We start from the raw sequence: 13318 nt of genomic DNA, 5'->3' as shown, positions 1-13318 counted from the left end.
GCTCGAGTTCCCATCTTCCAAGAGCTAGTCCTTTTGTATGCTTTACTACGGTCTCTTGCCATTGAGAACCATGACAGTTTGGCCGGCCAAGGGTTAAAATAATTGGCAGAAGAAAGGAGAGAAAAGAACCCTGCAGAGAATTTTTTTTTTTTTTTTTTTTCCTGAGTTTGCTCATTAGTTGATTCACTAGCATCTCTGCTTACTGCAGCCTTCGTCTCTCTCTCCTTCTAATCCTTGAATGGTTCTGATTTCACCTGATTAATATGGATCCTCAGAGTTTAGCTACAGGTTTGGATAGTCTCGCTGGGAAGGTTCAAAGTTTACAGGATTTTGTTATTCATGCTCCTATATCTGAACCTAGAATTCCTTTACCTGAATTTTTCTCCGGGGATAGATCTCGCTTCCAGAATTTCAAACATAATTGTAAATTATTTTTGTCTCTGAGATCTCGCTCCGCTGGAGATCCTGCACAGCAGGTCAGGATTGTAATTTCCTTGCTCCGGGGCGACCCTCAGGACTGGGCATTTGCTTTGACACCAGGGGATCCTGCGTTGCTCAATGTGGATGCGTTTTTCCTGGCTTTGGGGTTGCTTTATGAGGAACCTCATTTAGAGATTCAGGCTGAAAAAGCCTTAATGGCCCTGTCTCAAGGGCAAGATGAGGCTGAAATATACTGCCAAAAATTTCGTAAGTGGTCTGTGCTTACTCAGTGGAATGAGTGCGCCCTGGCGGCGAATTTCAGAGAGGGTCTCTCTGATGCCATTGAGGATGTTATGGTGGGGTTCCCTGTGCCTACAGGTCTGAATGAGTCCATGACAATGGCTATTCAGATTGATCGGCGTTTGCGGGAGCGCAAACCTGTGCACCATTTGGCGGTGTCTACTGAGAAGGCGCCAGAGATTATGCAATGTGATAGAATTCTGTCCAGAAGCGAACGACAGAATTTTAGGCGAAAAAATGGGTTATGCTTCTATTGTGGTGATTCAACTCATGTTATATCAGCATGCTCTAAACGTACTAAGAAGGTTGATAAGTCTGTTTCAATTGGCACTTTACAGTCTAAGTTTATTCTATCTGTGACCCTGATTTGCTCTTTATCGTCTATTACCGCGGACGCCTATGTCGACTCTGGCGCCACTTTGAGTCTTATGGATTGGTCCTTTGCCAAACGCTGTGGGTTTGATTTAGAGCCTCTGGAAGTTTCTATACCTCTGAAGGGTATTGACTCCACGCCATTGGCTAGTAATAAACCACAATACTGGACACAAGTAACTATGCGTATTAATCCGGATCACCAGGAGATTATTCGCTTCCTTGTGTTGTATAATCTACATGATGTGTTGGTGCTTGGATTGCCATGGCTGCAATCTCATAACCCAGTCCTCGACTGGAAAGCAATGTCTGTGTTAAGCTGGGGATGTCAGGGGACTCATGGGGACGTACCTTTGGTTTCCATTTCGTCATCTATTCCCTCTGAGATTCCGGAATTTTTATCTGATTATCGTGACGTTTTTGAGGAGCCTAAAATTGGTTCACTACCTCCGCACAGAGAGTGCGATTGTACTATAGATCTGATTCCGGGCAGTAAGTTTCCAAAGGGTCGTTTATTTAATCTATCTGTGCCTGAACATGCTGCCATGCGGGAATATATTAAGGAGTCCTTGGAAAAGGGACATATTCGTCCTTCGTCATCTCCCTTAGGAGCCGGTTTTTTCTTTGTATCTAAAAAAGATGGCTCTTTGAGGCCGTGTATTGATTATCGGCTTTTGAATAAAATCACGGTTAAATATCAGTATCCTTTGCCACTGCTTACTGATTTGTTTGCTCGAATAAGGGGGGCCAAGTGGTTCTCTAAGATTGATCTTCGTGGGGCGTATAATTTGGTGCGAATTAAGCAGGGGGATGAGTGGAAAACCGCATTTAATACGCCTGAGGGCCATTTTGAGTATTTAGTAATGCCTTTTGGTCTTTCAAATGCCCCTTCAGTCTTTCAGTCCTTTATGCATGACATTTTCCGTGAATATTTGGATAAATTTTTGATTGTGTATCTGGATGATATTTTGATTTTTTCGGATGACTGGGACTCTCATGTCCAACAGGTCAGGAGGGTTTTTCAGGTTTTGCGCTCTAATTCCTTGTGTGTAAAGGGTTCTAAGTGCGTTTTTGGGGTTCAAAAGATTTCGTTTTTGGGGTACATTTTTTCCCCCTCTTCCATTGAGATGGACCCTGTCAAAGTTCAGGCTATTTGTGATTGGACGCAACCCTCTTCTCTTAAGAGCCTTCAGAAGTTTTTGGGCTTTGCTAATTTTTATCGTCGATTTATAACTGGTTTTTCTGATGTCGCTAAACCGTTGACTGATTTGACTAAGAAGGGTGCTGATGTTGCTGAATGGTCCCCTGCGGCTGTGGAGGCCTTTCGGGTATCTTAAGCGCCGCTTTTCTTCCGCCCCTGTATTGCGTCAGCCTGATGTTACTCTTCCTTTTCAGGTTGAGGTCGACGCTTCAGAAATCGGAGCTGGGGCGGTTTTGTCGCAGAAAAGTTCCGACTGCTCCGTGATGAGGCCTTGTGCGTTCTTTTCTCGTAAGTTTTCGCCCGCTGAGCGAAATTATGATATTGGTAATTGGGAGCTCTTGGCTATGAAGTGGGCTTTTGAGGAGTGGCGTCATTGGCTTGAGGGGGCTAGACATCAGGTGGTGGTATTGACCGACCACAAGAATTTGATTTATCTTGAGTCCGCCAGGCGCCTGAATCCTAGACAGGCGCGCTGGTCGTTATTTTTCTCTCGGTTTAATTTTGTGGTTTCTTACCTACCGGGTTCTAAAAATGTGAAGGCGGATGCCCTTTCTAGGAGTTTTGAGCCTGATTCCCCTGGTAATTCTGAACCTACAGGTATCCTTAAGGATGGAGTGATATTATCTGCTGTTTCCCCAGATTTGCGACGGGTCTTGCAGGAGTTTCAGGCGGATAGACCTGATCGTTGCCCGCCTGGTAGATTGTTTGTTCCTGATGATTGGACCAGTAGAGTCATCTCGGAGGTCCATTCTTCTGCGTTAGCAGGTCATCCTGGAATCTTTGGTACCAGGGATTTGGTGGCTAGGTCCTTCTGGTGGCCTTCCCTGTCGCGAGATGTGCGAGGTTTTGTGCAGTCTTGTGATGTTTGTGCTCGGGCCAAGCCTTGTTGTTCTCGGGCTAGTGGATTGTTGTTATCCTTGCCTATTCCGAAGAGGCCTTGGACTCACATCTCCATGGATTTTATTTCTGATCTCCCTGTTTCTCAGAAGATGTCTGTCATCTGGGTGGTGTGTGACCGTTTTTCTAAGATGGTCCATTTGGTTCCCTTGCCTAAATTGCCTTCCTCATCCGAGCTGGTTCCTGTTTTTTCAAAATGTGGTGCGCTTGCATGGTATTCCGGAGAATATCGTTTCTGACAGGGGAACCCAATTCGTGTCTAGATTTTGGCGAGCGTTCTGTGCTAGGATGGGCATTGATTTGTCTTTTTCGTCTGCTTTCCACCCTCAGACTAATGGCCAGACCGAGCGAACTAATCAGACCTTGGAGACTTATTTGAGGTGTTTTGTGTCTGCGGATCAGGATGATTGGGTTGCCTTTTTGCCCTTGGCGGAGTTTGCCCTCAATAATCGGGCTAGTTCTGCCACCTTGGTTTCTCCTTTCTTCTGTAATTCGGGGTTTCATCCTCATTTCTCTTCCGGTCAGGTGGAGTCTTCGGATTGTCCTGGAGTGGATGCTGTGGTGGAGAGGTTGCATCAGATTTGGGGGCATGTGGTGGACAATTTGAAGTTGTCCCAGGAGAAGACTCAGCATTTTGCCAACCGCCGTCGTCGTATTGGTCCTCGTCTTTGTGTTGGGGACTTGGTGTGGTTATCTTCTCGTTTTGTCCCTATGAAGGTTTCTTCTCCTAAGTTTAAGCCTCGGTTCATCGGCCCGTACAAGATATTGGAGATTCTTAACCCTGTGTCCTTTCGTTTGGACCTCCCTGCATCTTTTTCTATTCATAATGTCTTCCATCGGTCATTGTTGCGCAGGTATGAGGTACCGGTTGTGCCTTCCGTTGAGCCTCCTGCTCCGGTGTTGGTTGAGGGTGAGTTGGAGTACGTTGTCGAGAAGATCTTGGACTCCCGTGTTTCCAGACGGAGACTTCAGTATCTGGTCAAGTGGAAGGGCTACGGTCAGGAGGATAACTCTTGGGTGACAGCCTCTGATGTTCATGCCTCCGATTTGGTCCGTGCCTTTCATAGGGCTCATCCTGATCGCCCTGGTGAGGGTTCGGTGCCCCCTCCTTGAGGGGGGGGTACTGTTGTGAATTTGGTTTCTGGGCTCCCCCGGTGGTTTCTGGTGGTACTGCACTTATGTGCTTCATCTCCTCTGTTCACCTGTTTCCATCAGGATGTGGGAGTTGTCTATTTAGCCTTGCTCCTCAGTCATTTCTATGCCGGCCAACAATGTTACCAGAAGCCTTTCTGTTGCATGTTCCTGCTCCTAGACTACTATCAGCTAAGTTGGACTTGTAGTCCTAAGTTTGTTTTGCATTTTTGTTCCAGTTCTCTGTGTTTGAATATTTCTGAGGCTGGAAACTCTTGTGAGCTGAAATTGCCACTCTGGTGTCATGAGTTGATATTAGAGTCTTAAAGTAATTTCAGGATGGTGTTTTGAGAGGGTTTTCAGCTGACTGTGTAGTTCCCTTTTCTGTCTTCCTACTATCTAGTAAGCGGACCTCAATTTGCTAAACCTATCTTCATACTTCGTATGTCAATTTCCTCTAAAATCACCGACATTATATGTTGGGGCTACTGTCTGCCTTTTGGGGAAAATTTCTCTAGAGGTAAGCCAGGTCTGTATTTTCCTCTGCTAGGGTCAGTCAGTTCTCCGGCTGGCGCTGGGCGTCTAGGGATAAAACGTAGGCACGCTACCCGGCCACTGTTAGTTGTGCGGTAGGTTTAGCTCACAGTCAGCTCGAGTTCCCATCTTCCAAGAGCTAGTCCTTTTGTATGCTTTACTACGGTCTCTTGCCATTGAGAACCATGACAGCACCTGTACCCAGCGTATAAGACGACCCCCGACTTTTGGGACAATTTTTAGGGGTTAAAAAGTCGTCTTATACACCGGAAAATACAGTAAATGTGGTATCGCTGTAATCGTACTGACCAGAAGAATAAAGCTGACTTATCAATTTTACCACATGCGGAACGTAATAAAACAAATACCCAAAAAACAATTCCTAAATTGCTGGTTCATCCTGCCTCCAAAAAGTTAGAATAGAAAGTGATCAAAAAATGTAATTTGCCTAAGAAAGATACCAATAAAAACTTCAACATCAACTCGTTGACTCAAGAAACAAGTCCTCACATGACTCTGTTGGACAAAATATGGAAAAATTATAGCTCTCAAAATCGATGTAATCACACTCACCGGAAGAATAAAGTTGTCTTACCACAAGCATGAGGAACAGCGTAATAAAAACCCAAACTAATTCTACACCTGCTATTGATTGTTTATTCTGTCTCCCAAAGATGGCACTAAAGCTCAGCTCACATTTATCCTGCATTCTACGCTGAGTGTTCACACTGGAGATTGACATGTAAATATCTGAAATAAAAATGATTCTGTAAATTTTATTAGAAAAATGAGAAATCGTTGGTCAACTTTTAACACTTCTAACTTCATAACAAAAAAATCGTTAAAATATTGTAATGATGTAAAGTAGACATGTGGGAAATGTTATTTATTAACTATTTTGTGCGGCATATAACACTTTGGTTCAAGGGCATAAAAATTAATAGATTGAAAATTGCGAAATTTTCAAAATTTTATTTTTTTCACAAATAAACGCAATCGAAAAAATTTTACCACTACCATGAAGGACAATGTGTCATGAAAAATCGTTCACAGAATCAGTGAGATCCATTGAAGCGTTCCACAGTTATTACCTCTTAGGGCTCATTTCCACATGCGAGGCACACGTCCGTATCTCGCATGTGGAAACCAAGCCCTGGCGCCGGCACTCCAGAGCGGAGCGTGCGGCCGCATAGGAACACATGGAGCTGCACGCTCCGCTCCAAAGTGCCGGCGCCAGAGCTTGGTTTCCACATGCGAGATACAGACGTGTTTCTCGCATGTGGAAATGAGCCCATAAAGTGACACTGGTCACAATTGTAAAATTTGGCCTGGTCATTAAGGTAAATATAGGCTTGGGAGTGTAAAGGGAGGGGTTGAATGTGTCTAAAATAGAATTGATTTTAGAAAACTCAGGAAACTAAAAAAACTAAAAACACCCGTAACAGTCCAATTATATTGTTGTAAAAAATAAAATAAAAAAATAATTATGAAATAATAAGAAAATATCTAATATTATAGCATGGGATCTAAACTAGAGCCAGAAAACAAACAGATCATAATTATTGTCCAGTTCACAGAGTTTGAAGCTTTCATTACTCTGTACAGGACTCTAGGTCTATTTTTTGGTAAGATCCAGTTTAAAAAAAAATTTCACTGGTATTTAACCCCTTTCTGCCAGCTGACGGAATAGTACGTCAGCTGGCAGATCCCCTGCTTTAAGGTGGGCTCCGGCGGTGAGCCCACCTTAAAGCCGCGACATGTCAGCTGTTTTGTACAGCTGACATGTGCGCGCAATGAGCGCGAGCGGAATCGCGATCCGCCCGCGCCCATTAACTAGTTAAATGCCGCTGTCAAGCGCTGACAGCAGCATTTAACTAGCGCTCCCGACCGCGCGGCCGGAAGTGCTCGCACTGCTGACCCCCGTCACATGATCGGGGGTCAGCGGTGCATTGCCATAACAACCAGAGGTCTCCTTGAGACCACTATGGTTGTTGATGGCCGAGCGCTTTGAGCGCCACCCTGTGGTCGGCGCTCAAAGTACACCTGGATTTCTGCTACATAGAGGTGATCTGTATTTCGCCTCTATGTAGCAGAGCCAATCGAGTTGTGCATGCTTCTAGCCTCCTATGGAGGCTATTGAAGCATGCCAAAATAAAAATTAAAAAAAAGTGTTTAAAAATATAAAAAAATAAAAAATATATAAAAGTTCAAATCACCCCCCTTTCGCCCCAATCAAAATAAAACAATTAAAAAAAAATTAAACCTACACATATTTGGTATCGCCGCGTTCAGAATCGCCCGATCTATCAATAAAAACAAAGGATTAACCTGACCGCTAAATGGCGTAGCGAGAAAAAAAATCAAAACGCCAAAATTACGTTTTTTTGGTTGCCGCGACATTGCATTAAAATGCAATAACGGGCGATCAAAAGAATGTATCTACACCAAAATGGTATCACTAAAAACGCCAGCTCGGCACGCAAAAAATAAGTCCTCACCCGACCCCAGATCATGAAAATTGGAGACGCTACGGGTATCGGAAAATCACGCAATTTCTTCTTTTTTTTTTTAGCAAACTGGAATTTTTTTTCACTACTTAGATAAAAAATAACCTAGACATGTTAGGTGTCTATGAACTCGTAATGACCTGGAGAATCATAATGGCAGGCTAGTTTTAGCATTTGGTGAACCTAGCAAAAAAGCCAAACAAAAAACAAGTGTGATATTGCACTTTTTTTGCAATTTCATCACACTTGGAATTTTTTTCCCGTTTTCTGTTACACGGCATGGTAAAACCAATGGTATCGTTCAAAAGTACATCTCGTCCCGCAAGAAATAATCCCTCACATGGCCATATTGACGGAAAAATAAAAAAGTTATGGCTCTGGGAAGGAGGGGAGCGAAAAACGAAAACGAAAAAAGCTCCGGGGGTGAAGGGGTTAAATAGAAACTGAAACTTCATCACATAAGTTGAAAAAAGCTTGTTTCGTGATTATCTTGCTGAGTAAACAGGCTGCCAATCACCCTATTAGGGCAGCACGGTGGCTCAGTGGTTAGCCTTGCAGCGCTGGAGTCCTGGGTTCATCACCAAGGACAACATCTGCAAGGAGATTGTATGTTCTCCCCATGTTTGCGTGGGTTTCCTACGGGTTCTCCGGTTTCCTCCCACATTCCAAAGACATACTGATAGGGAATTTAGATTGTGAGCCCCATTGGGGACAGCGATGATAATGTGTGCAAAGCTGTAGAGCGCTGCGGAATATGTTAGCGCTATATAAAGATTATTATTATTATTATTATTATTAAACACAATGCTCGTTCACTGGGAAAAATGATGTTTTGCATCGAATAAAAGATCAACATTCTCGGTGGCGCATTGTCCTGTGTAAGCAGGATTCGTGCTGCTGAGAACCAGGGCAGCCTACGCGCACTGAGTGATCTAATATAGATTATTCTGTGCCCTTTGTGTGTTTTGATCAACTGCCGATCGGAAAAGTTTAAGCATCTACAATCGTATCTAGCGACCGGTTGGTCCGTATAAACAGACGTTATGTCGGATGGCACATAATGTACCTACAGCTTGATAGTATAGACACAAAGACATGCCGGGTCCCACTGTATGTTGCTTCCATAAGGTATTTTTCTCTATGATTTTTATGTAAATACTGCCTTGATAAAAAACATGTATAAAACTAAGGATGGTCAGTATTGGCCTTTCCTATCAGATGAGCGCCTTATAAAAGATTTGTTTAGTTATGTAATTAAATTACAAATTTATTCACGGTGGCTCAGTGGTTATCTCTGTTGCTTTGCAGCGCCGGGGTCCTGGGTTCAAATTGCACCAAGGAAAACATCTGGAAGGAGTTTTTATGTTCTCCCCGTGTTTGCGTGGGTTTCCTCCAGGTTTTTTGGTTTCCTCCCACATTCCAAAGACGTACTGATAGGCAGTTTAGATTGTGAGCCCCATTGAGGACAGTGATAATGTAGGTAAATTTGTTGCGGAAAATGATGGCACTATTAAGTGAGCATAATAAATAAATAATAATTCCAAATTCTTATGAGACCATTTGCATGGCGGTTCTGGTTGTGATAACTACCTTTGCAACCGGATAGCTTCAGCATTTAAAAATTATACATTGTCAATTCTTCAGAAAAAAAAATATACATTTCCTTGGTAATAAAAAGAAACCAACAACTGGTGGAAAAATAAAGCAAACTCAACAATTTATTTCCAGTTTATTCAGATAAAGTAATACAGAGTAGTATTGGAAACATTCTCAACTAAATACATAACTGACCGTAATGTATAATATAAAAAAATGAATATTTTCCATAATTGGGTATAAAAATATCATTTGGCAAGTAATTACAAGGATATACATTTTGTATACACACAATGATTAGGTAGTAAGAATGAACGCACGTCAAGGATTTCATTAGTACATAAATCATAGCAAAGTTAGGATTATAGGGGAACGACCTTACTGCGTAGTGTGAATACTGCTATACTGGGCCCATGTAACATCTCTCTGGCATGCATGAAAATATGGTCCATGAGCCACAAAATGACAAACTGTATACATTTCTACCGGAACTTGACATCTGCACCCCATAATGTTTTTAAATCACTTCTGCATTTTCATTGATCCTACTTGGATTATTTCTGCAGAAAGTGCTCAAGTAACAGTGTACAGTAAGTGTATGATTTTCTAAAATATCACAAATAATCCATGATCCAGAGCTAACATAAAGAGTCATGGAAGCCAGAAGGAATTATTTTCTAATATACTCTGTAAATCAGATTATCACCATTTGCAATGTCAGGATTTGTGGGCTACATTATAAAAAAAACGCATGTGTATTATTCTTGTCTGAAAATGTCTTACCCATCTGATAAATGAATGGTACCTAACCTGGATATGCCATCACCTTATAATTAGTGGGGTCTAAACCTCGAGACCCTGAAACCTATCCTACAAATGATGGGGTCACTACTTTACTGTTGTTTCTTGCAAATAGTACCCTGACCACCCACAGTTCAGGAAACTGCAGATTGGCCCCAATCAAATAAATGTTATTGACAACAGTTTCCTGTAAATCCGGGTGTGCGGAAATGCGACCGTATAGAAAAAGTTGAAAGGGGATGCAGTGCTACACAAATGTGGTGACCCCTTCATTGCTGGAGAGTCTGGAGGTCAGACCCACACTGATCAGAAAGAGATGTCATCTCTTAGTGATATCCTATGACTTTATACCGTTTTAGGCCATGATCATGTGCTGGTTTTGCACTGCTTTTATTTGTAATTCATAATTACGGTAATTGTTCTTTTTTTTTTTTTTGCATCATATGAGTGAATTCAGCACCTTTTATTGATGTTATAAAACAAATGGAAATTAATATCTGGTTATTAGCTGCAGCATAGGACATTGGCATTGAATAACATTTATATGTTTATATATACATTTATATGGTTTATTGGATATATTATCTTTACATGTTTATAGGGGTCGACATGTGAAAACGGAATAAAGCAAATAAGCAAATTATACTGGGAAATTTGATATGCCGCTATTAGCAATATTAATACTTTTCATCCCAATGTATGCTGTAACAACACATAGGAAACTTTGGAGAAATTTGAAAGTCTGACTGTTCAAGAAAAGATAATCTTAGAAAACAGGAAATTCCATAAACAATATTCATCAATGTCTGTTCAATTATTGGCTCATTACACGGCCGTATGAATCCGACCGACATTGGACTGGAATGCCCGGACTGACCTGTGGCTCTGCGGTCCCGAGCAACCACGGCCCGTCTGTGCATTGTGGTCGAATCTTGGTCCGATTAATACGGCTGCCTGACTGTGTACTTAAGGTAAGGAAAATTGCAATTAAGCATCTATGATAACTCTTCCTCCACTTGAAGAGCTCCGACAGAGACTTATAGACTCGAGCCTGAACACCATTCTGTGCATGCAACTCTATTACGTCCCTACAATATATGAAAAATTTTCTTTAAATGATAAGTACACTTAAAAATGACCGGGTATGACTGTCGAAAAATTCCTGACGTCATTCCTAAACTCGCTTCAATCAGAAACGGATTACATAATGTGACTTCACGAGACAATTTCTTTAGTACTGTCCCAATAACAATCATGTACAGGTATATTACATTACTGCACTGATAGAAAAATATAATATATCTGATTATAAACATTATAAATTATCCTCACACATAACCGGATATGATACAATAAATTGTGTGTATTTTTGTGCAGCAATTTAAAGTGCATCATCCCATGTAATAACCTTTACTTTCCAAGTATTTAGGGTTCATTCAAATACAAGCAAAAATAGGTAGACTTCCCCATACATGATTCATATTACCCATATTTATCATTATTATTAGACGTCTTTTCATCTGCTTGATGTCACCCTGTAAAACAAAATGTACAGGACAAATGGAGCCATTGTTGCGTCAGTTCTATCAGCATGCAGGATTTATATAAAAAAGTTTGGAAGATGAAAAAAAATAGTAAAACACTTTTCTATGCAAAGAGTCTGTTATTATATTAATTGGACCACCACCATATCTTCAAGGACAGGAGACAACTCCTTAATGGTAAACCGTAGTTCAATATTTAATGTATAACTTGTATATTGTAGTCAGCTACAGTATTTAGTCAAATAAAGTGATATTCACTAAGTCAAGGAACTAAGACCGGTGAGACTGGGTAAAAAAACTTACTTCTTCCCCATAAATGCTCTTTAGCCTGTAGGGCACTGAATACTGGCGCACTCATCTGCTATGATGGGACCTGGCATGTAGGCAGCGCAGATGCTGGGAAATAGGATACGCGGTTATTCAGCATGATATTATATGATATGTGAGGTATATATGATTTAAAACACAAAAGTGATTTGTTGAGTTGCAAAAACATTTGGGCCCACCAGGTGGCCTATTGGGGAAGCCCACGTACAGCAGATTTTTTTACAGCAGTATTATCCTGATTTTGCCACAAAATGCTCCCCATGCTTTGCGACAAATCTGCAGCATTGTTTGGATAAAAAAGGAGCATGTGTGTAAACATGGCTAACGATATCAAAAACAACACGTCCTATTGTCCTTCATCACTCCCCATTAAGATGGCACTGTGAATTTTCGCCTTGTATTTGGTGGATTCCTCTGAAAGGATTTTGGTTGATACTGTGAACCTTTGTAAAATAAAAAAAAAAGAAAAGAAGTTATTCAAGCAAGCAATACAAACAATCACTCAGTTCTTTGCGATTTATATTTTATATATAAAAATTACTTAAAAAAATAAGTAAAATATATTTTATTAGTATGCAAAGTCAGTGGGCCTGATGAAGACCAAGTAATGGGAAAGATGTGCGTGTGGTGATGTCTGTTTGCCAATTTCTACAGGATTACCCACTGTATACAGTGGAATGTAAAGGTTTGGGCACCCCTTGTCAAAATTATTGTTATTGTGAGAAGTTAAGCAAGTTAAAGATTAAATTAACTCTAGAAGGGCTAAAGTTAAAGATGACACATTTCCTTCGTATTTTTGGCAAAACAAAAAAATATAATATATATAAATATATATATATATATATATATATATATATATATATAGTTTTTCTTTTTTTTTCTTCATCTTTTACATTTTCAAAATTACAAAAAAGAAAATGGGTCTATGCAAAAGTTTGGGCACCCTGCATGGTTACTACCTAGTAGCACCTCCTACTGCAAGTATCACAGCTTGTAAATGCTGTTAGCCACAAATTTTGATGGCTCAGATCAGGGGACTGTGAGGCCCATTGTAAAACCTACAGCATGCGCCTTTTGAGGTAGTCTGTTGTGGATTTTGACTTGTGTTTAGGATCATTGTTCATTTGTAGAAATCATCCTCTTTTCAACTTCAGCTTTTTTACAGATGGTGTTATGTTTGCATCATGAATTTGCTGAAATTTAATTGAATCCATTCTTCCTTCTACCTGTGAAATGTTCCCCGTGCCATTGGCTGCAACACAACCCTAAAACATGATTGATCCACCCCCAAGATTAATGGTTGGCGAGATGTTCTTTTCCTGAAATTCTATGCCCTTTTATCTCCACACATACCTTTGATCATTGCTGCACTCACTTCCCTGCGTCTTATGGCCTTCCTGGAACAGGACGTCAGGGAGCAGCACTGCAGTCATTTACTACAGTTTCCTGCATGGCTGCCCTCTATGAAAATGTCCTGGATCCATGGTGATAGACACTGCGGCAGAGGTGAATGCAGCGCCGGCACTCTGTTTCTATCTCCGTTGTGGCTGTTTCTAATTGTGAAAGAAGAGTCGTCCGTGATTGACATCAGCACCATCTCACAGTTTCTAGCTCCGCCCACAAACAAATTATCATCCCGAGAGAGTGTATAAAGCAGTAAGTGACACCAGCACCGCTCCCTGATGTCG

At 41.3% G+C, this 13318-nt stretch overlaps 1 protein-coding gene across 2 annotated transcripts in view; it reads right to left on the bottom strand.

The window, feature by feature from the left end:
• Window positions 1-10195: 10195 nt before the first annotated feature.
• The window catches only part of FAM149A (family with sequence similarity 149 member A), a 74635-nt gene continuing 71512 nt past the window's right edge, over window positions 10196-13318 (bottom strand). For both annotated transcript variants that reach the window (XM_077279633.1, XM_077279634.1), the window contains exon 14: window positions 10196-12073. In XM_077279633.1, coding sequence (XP_077135748.1) covers window positions 12000-12073 — 74 coding nt within the window. In that variant the 3' untranslated portion in view covers window positions 10196-11999. The remainder of the gene's footprint in view (window positions 12074-13318) is intronic.

Source organism: Ranitomeya variabilis, chromosome 1 (assembly GCF_051348905.1).
Source record: "Ranitomeya variabilis isolate aRanVar5 chromosome 1, aRanVar5.hap1, whole genome shotgun sequence".
Classification (NCBI taxonomy): domain Eukaryota; kingdom Metazoa; phylum Chordata; class Amphibia; order Anura; family Dendrobatidae; genus Ranitomeya; species Ranitomeya variabilis.
Note: the sequence above shows the minus strand (reverse complement) of the source record. Positions and strands in the feature narration are given on the sequence as shown.